The following is an 18,242-nucleotide window of genomic DNA, read 5'->3' on the forward strand; positions in this document are numbered from 1 at the left end:
AGGCCCTTAGGCGTGAATTTGCATAAGAGCATGTGTCACACCGACTGGGAGCAAGAGGAGGAGGGCGACATGTAGGCAAGCCTTGGCTACACCGTTACCATTACATTAGCTGGGATGTCATTTCTGACTCTTCCCCCCCAAAAAAAAAACAGGTCAAGACTCCTCCAAAGCAGTTCTTTTGAGTGGGACACCCCCTAAAATCCAAAAAAAGCGGGTGGGGTGGCTGTGGAGATCTGGGACTGAAGCAGAGAAGGGATATTGTGCCATTTGTTCATGTGCCATGTGCTCCGCGGCCCTCTGCCTCCCCTATTGTCCCTCTGATTGTTACTTCAAAGGCCTCAGGGCTGAGCCGCGCCTCTTGAAGAGCCCCCGGGCCTGATCCATGCCTTTGGGTAGCCATCATGGGCTGAGAGAAAATGCGGCTCCTCTTTCCAACGAGACACCGGCAGCTCGACACTGGTTGCGCAAAGCACACGCACGTTGTTGTTTTTCCTGGCGAACGTCGGAATGCGCTGTCAAGCCGAGTTCTGATAGCTCCCATGAAGTGAAGGTACACAGCAACTACAATGTGGGGAGGGTCTAATTTATATAAACAGCGGGGTGATGAATTGGTATGAAAATGTAGTGCATGGACTATACAGTAGTTGTAATGGCTACGACGGGAACAGAGGGCGTGTCCGGGAATGCATCGGCTTTGTCTGAAGGAAGGGACTCCGCGGAGGAATAAGATAAGGATTTATTTGGCACAGACCCTATATTTTCCTCGCCCCACTATCTTCTGCCACAAAGTAAAGATGGAGTCAGACCATCGGCCCGCTGCCGATATTGAGCGTGCCGTCTTTCCCGCACGCCTCTCCTCCTCCCGTTTTATAGTCAACAACCACCCTGCGAGGTAGGTCAGGTCGAGGCACGAGGACGAACCCGAGGTTACACTCGGTGCATTCTGTGGCTGAGCCAAGTTTTCCACTCGGTGCCCCGAGCCTTGCTCTCAGCTCCCCATGTCCGTCTCCACGGCGCTTCGCTGGCGCAAAGAAACGGGGTCTCTGCTTTCTTCCAAAACAGCCGGGCTGTGCCACTTTTATCGGAAAGCAACCTGCATTTGTTTATTTGTAAACGCCACGCGTGAGGGAAGCCCGACATGGGAACGCGCCACTCCCCAAAATAGGCTTTCTTTGCTTCTTCCAGTAAATGTGTAATCACAAGCCCAGGATTGACACCCGCCTCAGAAGTATCTTTTTGCACCTCCCCGGCCACAGCAAGCCTGAACCAGTTCGTGGACGGCTTTCCCGCTCCGCTTTCCCAACTTGCAAAATCTCTTTCTCTCCCCCCCCCCCATAGGGCCCCGCTCCCCTTTTCCTCTCCTCAGCGCTCTTCTGGAGGTGCTTTGGCAATTATCAACAGATGGAAGGGCAGAGAAAAAGAAAAGAGAGAGAGAGAGAGAGAGGCGGGGAAGGAGGCGAGAAGGAGGTCTTTATTACGGCGCCACACAATACGCGAGCCCCAGGGGAGGTTTTCTCAGTCGGGCTCCGGAGGGGAAAGGGAGGCGAGGCGAGTCGCCCGGGACGCCGGCGCGGCTCAGAAGCAAACTTCGGCGAGGAATCCTTGGAAAGAGCCCCGCGGACCCGGACCGAGGGCAAGAAATTCCCCCGCGCTCCGCTTTGTCGAGCGGGCGTCGTTGTTCGAGGACGGAAGGGGCTGCCTCTGATTTCCCTTAGTGAGGGAGCCCAGCTGAGGGGGCCCGGGCAAAGTAGTTTTTGGACGGGGCACCCAGCCGCTTCCAACTTTCCAGCATGGGCTCTCCCCGGTGGAAGAGGCTCTGCCTTCTGTTCCTCATCGGCTTGACGTTCTCCATCATCTTCTATGGGCACTACTACGCGACGGATTCGGCCCCCAGCCCCAGGACTGAGTCCAGGTAAGCCCAGAAAGCTCCTGAGAGGAAGGGAGGGAGGGAGGGAGGGGGAAATGGTCTCCGCCGGTCGGGTCGGCTAGACATGCTTTTGCTTTGCGCCCGGACTGGGCAGCTGGGGCTGTTCGGGCTTCGGTTTGTGGGGCGGCTCTCGGGTTCGAGGAGGAACCCCGAAACGAGCACACGAGGGACCCAGAGCGCTAAAGGTGCTGGCGGAACATTTGCTCTTGCCTCATGTCATTTTGTTTACCTGTATAGGTGGGTTTACACATATGGATGTGTATCAGATCTTGTAGAGCCACACAACCCCAGACAGAGCTACTAGGTGAGGTAAATGCTAAATCTTGTTTTCAGAGATTTGGCTGCACATGTTGCTTTGCACCAGAACGCGCGCGCCTTCCCATCCATGGTCAGCCCAAGCCCCGGATCAGAGCACAAAGCCTAGCAACCACGACGCTGCCTCTCCTGGAGAGCGAAGAAGAGGGACGTAGGTGTTGAGAGAGGAGAGGGGAATGGACCTCTCAGTTCCCGGAGTACTAGGAACAAAAGCGTTTGATGCTAATAGGAGTTTTTTGCAGAGTGACTCATGCTTAGGAGTGTGGGTTGAGGGACTTCCAGATGCCTGCATGTGCAGGGATTCCTTGCGACAACAGCACGTTCCCAAGGAGTGGGTCAGAAGATGGTAGGGTTCTTAGAAGGAATCCTTTGCACATGCAGGCATCAGGAAGCCCCTCAATCCACACTTAATATTGGGGATCAGGTGCACAGCTTCAGAATTCCTGCTCTTGGTGGTGTTGTGAATGTGTAATATGCTCCAGCCCTTTGCATGCTGTTACTGTGTCTTTTGTCCATGAGGAAACAGCAGCAGCACAAGTTCAGCTGCTCCCCCGGATGAGGGCAAAGGCAACTCAAGAAAAGATACCTAAATACTGTAAATCCCCTGTGGCTGGCTGTGTATTAAAAACACCTGTCTGTAAGCATATGAAAATGCACTATGGATGTCCATTAAGGACACTAGTGATAACCAACAGGAAAAGACAGAAAGTATTTCAAAGAGTGGGGAGGACACTTCAGAATACTGGCAAAATGTTTGACCCACATTGTTGAACAAATAAGTAGAAAGCACCCTGTATAACATCTGTGGGATACTTGAGAGCAATTCAGCCCACTTCCACCACTGTGAGGTAAAGGACTGAGGGAGATGGAAATTGGGGCACTAGAGAGGGGTGATCTTTTTGGAATGAAAGGTTTCTCAAAATCAAATCCCAGATTGTACTGTTTGGGAGACAGCACAAGAAAAATACTTGAGGGCTTCACACTTTGAATTCCTTTTCATCATAATCCTTGTTTTTTTAATCATTCATCTCTCCTCTCCTTCTGCTTGAAAGGAGAAAGCTGAAGTTTCACAATTCTCTGTGAGAAGAATATTTATCTAATCATGTATTTTTCAGTAAGTAACCAATATACAGTACTATGCTTGATGCAAAATGCAATAACATGAATCTGCTTGGCTGTGAGCTTCAAGTGGTTTTGTCAGTAGAGGGTTGAGCAGGAAAGACAGTTGACTTTGTCCTGAATAGAAGAGGAACCTGAAATAGGTGACCAGGGACAGTGTCAGAGGAAGAAAGCAGTAAATTCAGTGTAATCATTAAGAAGAGTTAAACTACATAATCTTGTCTGTTTCTGCATGATCCTTGCCTTTGCAAACTCTCTGTGTCTTAAAGAGCTTAGTGACTTTCTGGGTTGCAACCCTGATAAAAAACACCTGTTGGAGAATGGCTTTCTTAATTTTCTAACAACTGAAAGCTGTACGTCTATGAACCTCTCCTCCTCCCCTTTTTTGTATTCTCCCTTGGAGCTCAATTGTTTTGAATTTAGAACGATATTTTCTCAATTATGTCCGCTCATGCTTAACTTCTGTTCCCAAACAAAGAACAAATTCCATTTGTGCATAATTTTCAGTAAAAAAATGGTAACAGGACGAATTCCTAGGACCATCCTCTGAGTGGTGTAAACGTTTTGCATGTGGATTTAATAATGAAAAACCCGCAGAAATCTTAATTGTGTTGAAGGTTAACATAAGTATAATGAAACATCTTGCAGACTGACCATTCATTGACTCAGTCTGGACCCTTTCTCTAGTAACTACTTACAAGACATGCATCTGTGTGTCCTCACCCCCCAGAGTAAGCAAACATGTAAACAGAGATGCACCGTGCTGAATATAGTTTATAGCCCCAGACAGAGTTCCAGGCACTTTTTGTTGATGTGCAACGTAGACATATATTGATAAAAACAATTTTGAGACCCCACTTTTGCTTTTTCCCCTTCTGGAAAACACAAGCTAAAAGAACCCAAAGATACATGCCTTCTCCTTGCCCTGAAATCTGGGAACAAATCTCAGCTAACCCACTGAGACAGTACCATACATTTAACACTGTACTGGAGACTCTTCCTTGTGCATAAAGTATTCATGAATGATATGATTTAGGAATGTTATCCATGGATAATTCACAATTTTTATTCCCTTCCTTATGTGTTCTTTGCAGACCAGTGATTCCCCCTTCCCCGAGTTAACATTCTGGCAAAGACTATATGGGTAGCTTTCAAAAACCCACTGTATTAATATATTTTGTGTGCATGTTCATCTTGTGTTTTGCATATATTATGCTTTGTGCTTTGCATGCATTGAAGTTGGCAGAATATTTTTTAGGCTGTAGGAGGGCCCCCCCAATGGCCAGCTGTAGTCCTTGACATCCCTTTTTATATTTTTATTTAATTTTATGTTTTTACTTAAAAAGGATTGGTGCATCTTCTAGAAAAGGCAAGGGCAGTTTTGTCGTGTTTAAGAGTCCTGGTCCTAATACAGACCTAAGCCCAAAGATATAACAATGCCCATTTTACTCCTTGAAGGATAGAGTGGGTCTTGTAAGCAAAAAAGAAAAAAAATGTCCCCTGTCCCTAGGTTTTGGAGGTTCAAAACTTTGGTGAATTTGGAAGTTGTCCACTTGTGGTACACAATGGATGAAATCCAGTAGCAAGTCACAGAAGAATTATGGTGGTGGTGGTGGATTTGGTGAGTCCACTCCTCCACAAGATGCATTATTCAAAGGGCCTACTTGAATAGTAACTTACTACTTGATTTCAGCCATTGCCTCAATAGTTTTTACAAGAATGAGAGGACGAGGCAGTGTTACCAGCACTGGGATTGAGGGACACTGATCTTTCTGAATCTAACTTGAAGGTTCATAGTTGACCTCTGAACTAGAAATAGCCAGCACATCGTTCATGCGGTTGAACAGGAAATAGCTCCTCTGGTTGAATTGTTACTTGCTTATTCACAATTCAGAAGAGTATGCAGTGCAGGCTACAGATGCAACTCTAGTTACAGATGTGACACATATACTTAGGAGAAAGTCTTGCTGAATTTACTGAGGATGGCTTGAAAGTAGATATATATATAGGATTTAAGAAGTGATAGTTTATAAAACATCTTTCTGCAAGTTTGTTTAATTTATTTTTTAAATCCTAGCAGGCTGGTTATGAGGAATGAGATAAAAAGTCTCACTTGCATAGAAATAACCCTTCTGTGCAATTAATAAAGGAAGGAATAACTACCTTTTGTGGAGAGCATTTTAAGTGTGGTCAGTCACTATCCCCATTTACAGTCATGCACTTGTTTACAAGCATGTGCTACAAAACATACCTGGTGTCTAAAGTGACAGCTCTTTCATGTGGCTGCACCATGTTGACAAAATCCTTAATAGGCTGTGTTGTGCACATACATTACCAGATACAGAGCTGGCTCTCCACAGTTCGCTTAGGAGGATGAAAATGGCTGGTGACAGAAAAGTGTCCTCAAACAATCCCATGAGAATTTGGTTATCTGTAATGTTTGGCCCCTTGCTGAGGCAGTTGCCACATCCCTGCTTCTCCAGATTTCTCATCAGTTGTGGATGTAGTGGTAATAAGCCTCCTTGGCATGGGGCCCAATATTACAGATTAGATGTCCCCCCCCCCACTTGGTTGCATCCTTGCCCTGGAATACAGTGTGGCGCAGTGGACAGAGTGATGGATTAGGACTCTGGAGAATTGGGGTTGAATTGGTGCTTGGCCGTGGAAACTCAACTAGGGGTATGGAACTCGTAAAACCACTCCTTAGGTACTGTACCTCACTTACCTTGAAAGTTATATTGGGGTTGCTATAAGTCAGTTTGGATTTGATGGCACACAACTAACTAACTTTTGGTGGTAGGGTCATTGATAACCTCTTTGTAAGTCTCATCCTATGCATGCTTACCTGAGAGTAAATTGCACTAACCACAGCTTTGTAAACATGTATAGTTTCAAATCGCTTATATAGCTGGTGTGAATTTGCTTGTGCAGTATTTCCCCAAATCAGCCCAGAAATCCATTAAAAAAATTGAATCAAATTTACCTTACTACCAAATAAGAGACTTTCACAGGAGAACCTGAGAGAACTGGAAATGGTCAACAGGTGACATAAATCCAAGCCGTACAGAACAGTAGTATATGTATCTGCTCAAAAGTACATCAGATGAGCTCAGTGAGGCTTAACTCCTCGAAGAGTGGGCTTAGGGTCGCAGTCGCTGTGGTATTTTCAAATGTCATAGCAAACTTTTTGGTACGTGCTCATGATCTGTAATGTGAAGCATGAGCCTTGGGTGACTGCTTTACACAAATGGAAGTTTTTCTTTTCTTTACCTAGGATAAATGATTCAGAATTCTGAAAGGAAAAACCTAGGAGTTCAAACAGTAAGGTCAAAAATGGTTGCAAAGATTAAGATTTAGATTAGGCATCCTTCAGTCTCGAGGGACTATGGTAACGTGCTTTGAATAGAGGACTTGGAACAGCGTCTAGTGTGGCTGAGAAGGCCGATTCGTGTGCAGTTCGGGTGCAAAGAATAGCTTGTTCATCATTTGAGTGGAGAACTCTCCGATTTGGTTACCCTCAAATTTAGAGGTGAGGTACATTCCTCACAAGCTACTCTTGTGTGTACTACATGACAATACACACATCAAAGAGCAATACTGAGTTACTCTGGGAGAAATGAAGCTTTGAGCTGAGACAGGCTTTACCAGTGGTGGCCAGTTTAAAATCAATATAGCTACAAAATTAGGTAAAAATCTATGTCCATCTTTCTGTTATTTTATGGTATGTTTTTATGCCAATTTAATCTGGAATCTTGGAAGATGTTTTATCTGCTTTGTACCTCTATTGGCTAAATTAATTGTGCAGTGTACACAGTGTATTCCCAGACCCTGGCCTTTATAAAGTTTGGAAACAGATGAAATAGAGGAGAAACTAAATTTCCTCTTTAAAGCTGCTTGAGCCACAGAGCAGGAGTCTGGCTGAGTGGGGCACTCACATTCCCATCACATGCAGAACTGCATCAGCAGTCTTGTTATACCCTTTTTTCTACCCGTCTCAAAATGACCGTCAGGATCCCTTTGCTAACTCTGTGAAATCAGGACTGGCCCTGCCAATAGAGAGTGAGGCAGCTGACTGAGACAGAAGGGACAAGCTCCTAACCTATCCTTTTGAGTGTTTCCTGCAATTCTTGTAGTCATCAGGCAGTTTACTTCCTCGGGGAGAGAATTCTGTAACCACCCTGCTGCTAGATGAGGAAAAAAAGTCCTAGCATTGGACCTTCCTCTCTGGCATTTCTCCAGGAAGACTTTGAAGTGAATGAGCCTTCAGCATGGTTCCAATTTTACATTCCAAAGAAGTCTAGTCCCGAGGAGTCCTTTCTGAATATCAGCACTGATGCTTAAAAACCCATCAAGAGAGAAGATTAGAACCTGTGGTTTGTTGCAGATGCACTGATCCCTAGCACAGTAGTGGTATTTCCTGTTGAAGACCAGTGTTGTTTGCAGTGGTTGAAGTAAGTTTTCCCACCCTGCCCTGCCCTATCTTTTGGAGAGAAATCTCAACAGAATCACATACAGTATTTCCGTCCCCCTAAAACCTTGAGAATAGCACTATGGTTTCCTTCTCCAGAACATCATCATTGCATAGAACTTTCAAATTTTGGTCTTTTAATTGTCAAACAGAGATCTACAGTTTGCTGAAAACCTTGCTTCCATCCCCACCTCCTTTTAATTTGCCAGCCTTTCTTTTTAAACTTTTAATGAAAGGCAAACCATGACAATTAGGATCTGTCAATGTTGTGTTGTTGTTGTTGTTTTATTTAGTATCATCTGTAGGCCCCTTTTCTCCTGATGAGGATAGTCAAGATGGCTCATGATGTTAAAACAAGTATGATTAAAAACACAATAAATTACACATTAAAAAGCAATTCCACTGTACAATAACAAAAATATATTAAGTGATTAAAAGCGAACTTACTTAGCTGAAATCCAGCATCCAGGACCCAATAATGGGCTGTCTCTCTGGGAGGAGACTTGGAGGCACTGTCTTACAGTGACTCTGGTCTTTCCTGGAGGAGAGAAATCAGCAGGTGGTGCAGAGTTACCCTTTTTTTAACACCCTCACTGTTGGCCTCAAGGTTCTGTTTATCCCCTATGCTGTTCAACATCTACATGAAATCACTGGGAGAAAACCTTTCTCTTCTGGCAAGCTTTCTCTCAGTGACTATGTAAGAGAGGTTTTAAAATGGGATGATTTGTATTTTCGTTGTTTTTAAATCTGTTTTAATAATGATTTTGCCTAACATTTTTAATATACTGTAATGTTTATTTAATTCTCTTTAAATATTTTGCTGTTTTTTAGCTTGTAATATTGTGCTTTTTATTATGTAAGCTGCCTCGGGTCCTTCTTTAGGAGAAAGGCGGAGTAAAAATGCCTTTTTTAAAAAAAGGTTATTAAAAGCCTGTGTGAAGAAATAGGTCTTCAACTGTCAGCGACAGGTTAAAAGGGAGGGGCCAATTTTCCAAGACTGCCGTCCACAGCCCTCTTTTCAAAGAAGTCGGATGGATACTTCTGGAATCAAGATATCGCAAACCATAAAATTTTTAGAACAAGTAAACAACATATTCCAGATAAAGTTTTCTGTCCAAGCTGAGCTCTGAAAGGTCTGGTTTTGCCAGTCTGGTCAGTTGAACCTCAGGCAGTTAGAGGGGAAGTGCCGGGAAGGTCCCACGTCTTGAAACATCATCAGCAGATCGTTACTTCCTCAAAGATGTTTTGCAATTGGTTTCAAATGGCGGCAATTCGGAGGAGAGACCAGGATATCTGAAACAAACAAAAAAACTATTTTATTTTTAAAATATGGATATCCTTTTTGATTTGCTGGAATGTGTGTAGCTTAAGTGAATATACTAAAGATACAGATATAGTGTTGATTATGATCTTGCTTTGACTATTCTTTAAGTTTTATTTCTTTTCTGTACAACAAATAGTTTCAGTTTTCCAGATGTCATCTAGAGATGATTGTTTCTGGTCTAAATATCTCAAGAATTAGAAGGCCATTCCTTCTAATGCTATCCAAGCCCTGCTGCCCCCTCTCCCCCTGTTTTGATTTCTCTCCGACTGAGTTTTTCTGGTACATCTGTCCCACCTTCTCAGTTTCACTAAGTTTTCTAACAATGCCACAGTAAATGAAGCATATTTGACTTCAGTACAGAGAGTCATCTGTCCTTCCTGTATTTTAGAATGGGAGTGGGAGAAAGTAGGTGGACATGTATTCCTAGATCTGTGACTGGTTTGCTGTAGATCAGTGGTTCTTAACCTTTTTGAAAGAAACGCCCCCTTGAGCCATTGAGGAAGTTATCATCGCCCCCCTCCCCGCGGTGATGATATCTTTATTTATTTATTTATTTATTTATTTATTTATTTATTTATTTATTTATTTATTTATGACACTTAAATCCAATGACCCCTGAAAACAAAATTCAATTCCAAGAAAATGAAATGCCCCCAAAAAGTAACATTTAATGATTTAGTTGCAAGCGAATTTTAAGACGCAAAAAGAAATATATAAAGGGCATAAAAACAAACCGCAATGCAGGAACTAAAAATTTCAAGATGAAATCTCTGAAACTAAATTAAGATTGGAGGAAAATATATATTCCCGCACATTGTAAAAAGGCTACAGCCATCTTCACAGGTTTGGCTTGCTCCAGCGCCCCCCTACCGCCCCCCTTCTGCTCCAGCGCCCCCTTTTCGTTCTACCGCCCCCCTGAAAAATGAAATCGCCCCCTGGGGGGCATTACCGCCCACGTTAAGAACCACTGCTGTAGATCATCAGTAGCTTCCAACTTCCCGCATTTGTCAAACAAGAGTAGTAACTAAATAGGAGCTTCTTCCTGCACCACCATGGAATTTTGTGTAGAAGAACATGTAAACTTGGTTTTAATATTGATGACAAATTTCTAAGCATCTGCTCAGAGGCAATCTCATCCCTGTTCCAAGCCATAGAGCCAGCGTTTTGTCCAAAGACAATCTTCCATGGTCGCATGGCCAGTGCGACTTAGACACGGAACGTCGTTACCTTCCCACCGAGGTGGTCCCTATTGATCTACTTGCATTTGCATGCTTTCGAACCGCTAGGTTGGTGGGAGCTGGGACAAGCGACGGGCGCTCACTCCGTCGCATGGATTTGATCTTACGACTGCTTCGTCTTCTCACCCTGCAGCACAGGCTTCTGCGGTTTAGCCCACAGCGCCACCACGTCCTGCCTTCCTTAATTATTAGAGTACAGGTATGTCAAATTGGTTGAGCCATTGGTTTGCATTTAGCTCTGATAGTTAGATTTCAGAATTCTTGTCAAAAAGAAAGGAGGACATGCAAACCTAAATGTACCCATCCTTGCTTTAGGGTGCCACTCTGGTGTGCCAGAATTTGCAGAAAGCATGGTTCAGCCTCTGGTCCAGCCTTGTTCTTTAAACCAAGCATTTTAACTGAAAAGCAGCACATATTTTGTCAAGTCTCTTAGGATTTTAGAATAACATGCATTAGCATCTTTTCCATGAACAAAAGATAAATGTGAAGTGTTTGGCCCAAGATTTCTGGACTGGACTAATTCTGTTTAAGATAGGATATTCTAGTAACAGCACACTTTGCTTCTCCTAGAAAATTCTACTTTCCATCTTGGCTCCATTAGGGCATCTCATTTCCCCTACTCTCTCTCTTTTCTTTGTTTCTTGTTTTCTCTTTTTGAGAGTCAAAGGGAAACACCAAACCTCACTGGACATTTTTAGTGGGACAGATCCTACTAAATCTAACCTGAGTTGTTGTTATTCAGTTCCAGAAAAGAAAGCAGATGGTGAGAGAGAACTTTACATCCCAGTTGCACCTAGCTAACGATCAAATTATATGTTTGGAAGGTGGTATATAATGAAGACTTTACTTTTGTTCAAAAGCTGCCATGGGATACTGTGATTTTGAAGGGGGGAGCTACTTCATATCCTGTGCAGGAGTTATTGAACCCTTCCTCTGTGCCAGGCTGTTTTTTCCCTGTGAAGCTGAAGGCTTGGGTTTTCCTGTACAGTATCTGGAATTCTTGAAAGGGAAAAAAAAAACAGCAGGAGGAGAGAATTTCAGCAGATTAATTGTGTACATTGTTATGTAGTATTTCTGTGGCATGTTGTTAAGAAAACAAAAAGTAGATCTAAGACCTGAAGCAATGCCTACAGAGAAATTCAGGAAGGAGAGCAGTGGCAACGCAGGCTTTCATTGAGGATGGCTGGCTGTTTGTCTTGCTTATAATCCTACTTAGTATTCTGTTTTGAACTGAAAGCAATACTTATTCACCATGCTTCCATACAATAAGAAGTCTAATCAGACACTCTCACCTGAAATAGAGATCTTGAAGAACTGCCTGCTCCTAACCATGTCTTCATAACTCTGCAGTGCCTGGCCATGTGCTCTCAGGGCCATGACTGAAACAGAGCTTTTTGATATTTGCTAATAAAACCATGGATGTCACTTAGTTTCAGGCTGTCCATCTGGTTCCTTGGCCAGATATAGGCAGTCCATGCAGAAGGAAAAATACAGGTAGCTATTGGGATGAATTTTGAAGAAGATTGATTTTTCCCATTAGCTTTTCACTAGTTTACTGTACTTAGGGTAGGGGGATCCTAATTTCAATAATGTTGGTGTGTACTCTTTAAGATACAATTTTTAACTTTAGGTAACTAAGTTTTATAATAACTCACTTCATAAAACCAGAGGCTTCACAAACATGCCTCTAATAATAACATGAAGATGGAACAGAGATTGGTGAGTTTTTTGAATACTTAAAGAAGAATTACAGGGAAGGATGAATGAGCTGCCAAAGCTCATTATTTGATCTTATGGTCTGTTTTTATGACATTTCTGAATTTATTATAATCTGTAATGTCCATACTTTGGAAAGTTTTAAAATCTGTGCTAACTTGTCTATCTGTTGTCCTTTGCCTTCTTATTGTCTGTTTATCTTTCTGAAGGCAAGGGGAGCCAAAATTAGGAACCTAGCAGAATCCCACAACAAAGACATAGTTTAGTAGTCCAGGATGGACAGACGAAGTAAACAGAACAGGATTAAAATGCAATGTGGGCCAATCCTACATTGTCTAAATCAAGGTGGGGAATGTGTGATTTTGTCTGTGTTGTAAGACTGCTTCTCCCACCATTCTTTACCATTGGTTGTTTGCGATAGGGCTGGTGAAGGATGCAATCCTAACAGTGTCTGGAGGGTCGCATGTCCCCAAGGCAGTGCGAGTAAAACAAAATACAGTGTTCCCATTGCCTCACACCTGTGTTTGTTGAATCACTTTTTGGCAGTCAATTGTAGTAATGCACTGGTTTTCATAATGATACTACCTCTACATGAGTTAGACCATGAGAGGGTAGCTTTGGTTCTCCAGATGTTTTGGATGACTGTTCCTCAAGTCCCTTATTGTTGACAGTGCTGCCTGGGCCTTCAGAAAATATAAGTCCAAAGGTTCCCTATCCCTGATCCAAATTTTTTTATTGAGATAAGTGGTTATCACATTTTCTTTGTTTAAAGTAACTCATACGTGCCTTCCAAAAAGGTCCCAGGACATTGTCCAGGGTTCTTCATGTTTTCTTAGGCACAAACCCTCACAGCTGTACCCTTTTGAATTGACGGTATAGCCTACAGCGGCGATGGCGAACCTGTGGCACACATGCCACAGCTGGCATGCAGGGCCCTTTCTGCGCGCACATGAGCCATAAGTTGCTGGATTGCTACTCCCCCCTCAGTGAAACTTTAGGAGGCAGCTGCACCTGCGGTGCTGGCTCTTCAACAGGCGGCGGGCCAGGATCTGGAGCAGCTGGTGCTGGCAGTGGATCTGGAGTGGAGTCTTGAGGCACCTCCGTGCCCGCGATTCCCCCTTCCGTCACCACTTCTGGTTCCACCACCGCCACTTCTGGTTCTGCCACAGCCCACCACCCCCTGGGTTTTTGTTTTTGTTTTTCATTTTGGGCACTTGGCTCAAAAAGGTTCGCCACCACTGGCCTACAGTGTAGCCTACAGTTCTGCCCTGAACTGGTGGCTCACTGCAAGAAAAGTGTGCCATAAACGATGAACAATGTTTAAAGCAGGGGTGGGCAACTAGTGGTCCTCCTGATATTGTTAGGCTGCAGGTCTTATCTCTACCCAGTGGTGAGATGTGCTGGGAGCTGCAATATAAAAACTTGGAGGACCATAAGTAGAGATGAACATGAATTAAAAAACAAAATCACCAAATTTGTTCAAAAATTGCTAATTTGTCGATTCATATTTGTATGAATCAATGCCTCCAACAAATACGAATCGAGTGTTTAGTGATTTTTGATTTATTCATTCATTGGGCTATAGAATGCCTCCCTGACACGTAGAGACAGCAAAATTGCAGATAAGCTTCCTCTGACTCTTCTTTAGAATCTCTCCAAGCTTGGTGAAGATTGCATTTTCCGTGGCCAGCTGCTAAAGGGCAATTTTCTCGGGGGACCTACTTTGTAGGTGTATAACTTGGATGTCTGAAACCCAATCTTGACCTAACAGGGGATTGTAGAAAAGAGTCAGTAGAAGCTTCTCTGTGATTATGGTGTCTCTGAGTGCCTGGGGGAAACTTTTCTTGGGGGGGGTATAATTATACAACCTTGTGGTGTATAATTCAGAGGTCTGAAATCCAGTCTTCACCAGACTCGCAGGGCTTGTAGAGGGGAGTCAGTGGAAGCTTCCTTGTGATTTTGGTGTCTTTAGGTGCTTGGCGGGGGGGCGTTTTATAAGGTTTAAAGGCAAAAATGAATCAATAAATTGATTCATCAGAAAAAAATCATAAATTTGTTATTTGTGATTTGTCAGCTTTGGTGAATCATGAATCAAAATGAATCACCATTTTCCTGATTCCTTCCCATCTCTAACCATAACTTGCCCATCACTGATTTAAAGGAAACTTCTCAGCATCTTGTGAAATACTGATCAAGAGGGTTGTGGTGGATCAGTTGCAGGCATTCTTGTTGGATACTAATAGTCTGGACCCATTTCAGTTGAGGTTTAGGCTGTGCCATGGTACTGAGACAGTTTTGGTTGCTCTGCTCAAAGACCTGTTAAGGGAGGCTGGTCAGGGAAGTGTAATTTTGTTGGTTCTGGATCTCTCATCAGCTTTCAATAGCTTTGACCACAGTATCCTTCTGGATTCGCTATCAGGTTTAGGAGACTGGAAGTTTAGCATTGCATTTGCTGCAGTCCTTTCTAGATCTTCATATCCAGATGGTGCTGCTTGGGCATACAGACAACTCCATGGGTTCTAAATTATGGAGTTCCACAGGGGTCGATTGTCTCAATGCTTTCTAACATTTACATGATTTACATGAGGCTGCTGGGTGAGGTCATCCTTAGATTTGGAGTTCATTGTCATCCATACGCTGATGACACAAAGCTCTATTTCTCCTTTACATCTTCTGCAGTGGAAGCTGTACAGACCCTTGAGCACTGCCTGGCCTCAGTAATGGACTGGACGAGGGCTAACAGGCTGAAATTAAATCCTGATGGAGATCTTGCTGTTGGGAGGGGCATCTGACTAGGTAGTTGGTATTTTGCCAGGTATGGAACTGCTGGATAGCTCATTGAGTTACACTCCTTCTAAAGATGGATAACTTGGGTGTGCTTCTGGACCAGACTGTCTCCGTGGAGAAGCAAATTTCTGCTGTTTTCCAACTCTGGCAGATGACACAGTTGCAGTCCTAAATGGTAATCCTTGAATACACTAGTTCATGAGTTGTTAATCTCAGAGTTTGATAACTGCAACACAGACTATGTAGGGCTGTCCTTGAAGGCAGTCTGGAAGCAACAGCAGGTTCAAAATGGGGCAGCCAGATCCTGGCTCACCTGCCTTGGCTCCTTGTTGGTTTCTGTGCCATATTCAAGGTGCTAATGCTGACTTATAAAGCCCTTAATGGTTTGGGTCCTTGATACCTGTCAGAGTTTAAAAATTACAAACCTTAGGCAGCACAGGTAGTTGCTTTATTACCTTTGCCACTGATTCCTCCTGGGCTTCATTGCTGTGGTGGCCATCCCAAGGGGGGTCCAGATAACTGTGACTAGGAACCAGACCTTCTCTGTGGTGGCCACAACACTTTGAAACACTCTTCCTGTGTAGGTATACCAGGCCTCCTCCCTTTTAGTTTTTAGAAAGCTCTTTATAGCAACCTTCAAGAATATCGTCACCCTGGAGAAGAAGGAATATTTTTACCACGGTTGTATTTTAAACTGCTGGGCTAAAAGTTGATTTACGTACTATAATATCTGTGTAAAGATTGGAGGAAATCCTAGGGGAGGTTTTTGATTGTGGGTTTGGTTTGTTGATAAAATAGTGGAAACTTCTGAAAGAGTAGGTGGTATATTTGACGGTTGGTCACTTTGGTGAAGGATATAGTATCATTTACACAAACCCCACTCGAAAAGATCGAAATGGCCTCCAAAAAACTAAAGCAAGAAAATGCTGGAGACCTTTCTTACCCAGTCTCAAAGTTTGGGAAAATTAGTGGCACAAGAATCAGACAAAGAATGGCAGACTACCATGCAAAATATAATAACAGCAGGATTTCAGCAAGTAAATGAACGTCTTAGCCAAAATAGTAGATCAGATGAAAGAGATGACATTAGATGTCAAACAACAGTTAAATGAAACTCCACTAACCCCAGAATTGCTTTTATTGAGTATGATGCCAGGCAATATAGATGAGATAAAGAGTTACCCAGTGATCTATATAGCTATTACAGTCAGAAAGCTTTATGCTAAAAATTGGAAGAAAGCAGAGATACTGAAACAAGAGGAACTTATTGAAAAGATATGGGAAGCGGCAGAAATGGATATTCTTTCAGACGTGTTGAAAGACTGTCCGATTCAAAAGGAAACTGAACGATGGGATTTATTATACAAATGGCTTCAATCTCCAGATAGTGTTGGAGTAACATAGATTTAAACTAAGATGTAACTGTAAGTTGAAAGCTGGAGGGTAATCAAATTGTAAAAAAGCAGAAAGTTGATTTGTTATCGTAACAGGAATAGATTGGATGATTGTATACTTTGTGTTCTCCTACCCCCCCAACCCTTTTTCTTTCCCCCTACTTCCTTTTACCCTTTGTATTTCCTACCTTATTCTTTGTTGATAATAAATAAATAAAAGAGTATGAAAATAAAGAATATCGTCCCCCTGCAGTAGATCCTTTGACCGACTGTTTAAACCCGTAATTTCCTTTAATTTTGACAGTCCCCAGTTAGCTGGAGATTCTGGGAATTTCAGTCCAGAAAAGTAACTTTTCCAAGCTCTACCAAGGTTTTTGAATCCATCCCACTGATGCTCTCATCTTATACCTGCATTTAATGGCTGCTTCTGCTTCCTGGGTTAGCAGGTATCCAGATCGGAACCTTGTTTGGCCCACATATTAATCTCTTTCCAGTGCGTCTTATTGACCTAAACCTGAACATTAAAGGTAATTAGCCTGTAGAAGGTTTTATAGTTGAATGACTGGCATTCTTCAAGCCAGTTAACTGATTGAACTCTGTCCAGAATCAGCCATATTCCGAGTAGAACATGGACACAAATAGAACTGAACTTTTAATTCAGATAGTATATTTTATGGGAAAGTGACTTGAAAGTGACCTCAGAGCAAAATACTCAGTCAAGAAATCAATTATCTAGGCTAGCTGTAACGATGCTGAAGAACAACAGGTGACAGCTCCAGGAAACATTTGATTGAAGCTTTGGTCTTATCTGATTTGGTTTCCAGAGGAGTCTGCATTGGAGATAACAAGAAAAACATGTTTGAGCAAGTCAGATTTGTTAAAGAATCGTCTTGCTAGGCTAAATGCAAATATGTGTTTCCCGAACTTCCGTTTCACATCATTTAATCAACATCCCTTTAGAACAGGAGTGAACAACTTGATCCCCTCTGAGGACTCCCATTGGCAGCATATGATATCCAGGTGCTGGGACCTAATTTTGTATTTGAGCTAATTGTAATTAACATCCATTTGCATAAAGATGGTCTATGCCAAGTTGTAACAGATGGACATATTACATTTATTTTTGTGGTATCAAAAATTATTAACCCCAAATGTGAAATCTCCATAGACAGTGCTGAAAAGGACTTGGGATGACATATATACTTCTTGTTATAAGAGATACTTTGGAGGAACTTTTAGCACATGTGAGCTACAGGGAGCTGAGGAGCCCTTTGCCCTGACATGATCAGGGGTAGCTGCTGCCGCAGAGTCCTTTCAATGGGGCTTCATTTGGAGTGGTTTTCTTGTAGTTCCACAGTAGACTGGAACAGGACTGATATCAATCAGTGGCAGTGCTTGGGAATATTACTTTTTAAAAACCCAACTCCCAGAATCCCCTAGCCATGAACCCATGTCAGTTGTAGATGATGGGACTCATTTCTTGTGTTTTTGCATAACTTTTCATCCACACTATTCACCGTCCTCCCTAAAAACTTAAACATTAGATATTTGCAGTCAATATTGTTCAGAAGTGACCAGGTTTGCCACTAAAAATATTTTAGTGTTCCATGCAACAACTTGCATGATAATGTCTCTGCCCATTTCAAGAGGACCTCTCTTAATATTTTTTTCCCCTTCCTGGTCCCAAAGAGACTTCATCTTTGCCCTGGTGTTATTGTTTGTTTTGGTGGTATAGGTCAGTGGTTCTTAACCTTGGGTAACCCAGGGGTGTTCTTGGACTGCAATTCCCAGAAGCCTTCACCACCAGCTATGCTGTTTGGGGCTTCTGGGATTTGCAGTCCGAGAACACCTGGGTTACCCAAGGTTAAGAACCACTGGTACAGGTGAACTGCTGGATAGCTCAGTGGTTTGGTTGGGAGTTCGACTCCCCACTGTGCATTCTTGACAGGGGCTA

The 18,242-nt window shown here is 43.0% G+C and overlaps 1 protein-coding gene across 4 annotated transcripts in view; it reads left to right on the top strand.

Moving 5' to 3' along the window:
- Positions 1 to 329: 329 nt before the first annotated feature.
- Positions 330 to 18,242, top strand: part of ST6GALNAC2 (ST6 N-acetylgalactosaminide alpha-2,6-sialyltransferase 2) — a 46,881-nt gene continuing 28,968 nt past the window's right edge. For 3 of the 4 annotated variants that reach the window (XM_072990478.2, XM_020806491.3, XM_072990479.2), the window contains exon 1: positions 1,632 to 1,912. Coding sequence is in view for 1 of the 4 variants with exons in the window: in XM_020806491.3 (XP_020662150.3) it covers positions 1,791 to 1,912 (122 nt within the window). In the remaining 3 variants the exon portion in view is untranslated. Of the gene's footprint in view, positions 551 to 1,631; positions 1,913 to 18,242 lie in introns of those variants that run through there. The other variant, XM_078385997.1, reaches the window with a different exon arrangement.

Source organism: Pogona vitticeps, chromosome 2 (genome assembly GCF_051106095.1).
Source record: "Pogona vitticeps strain Pit_001003342236 chromosome 2, PviZW2.1, whole genome shotgun sequence".
NCBI classification, from domain to species: Eukaryota; Metazoa; Chordata; class Lepidosauria; order Squamata; family Agamidae; genus Pogona; species Pogona vitticeps.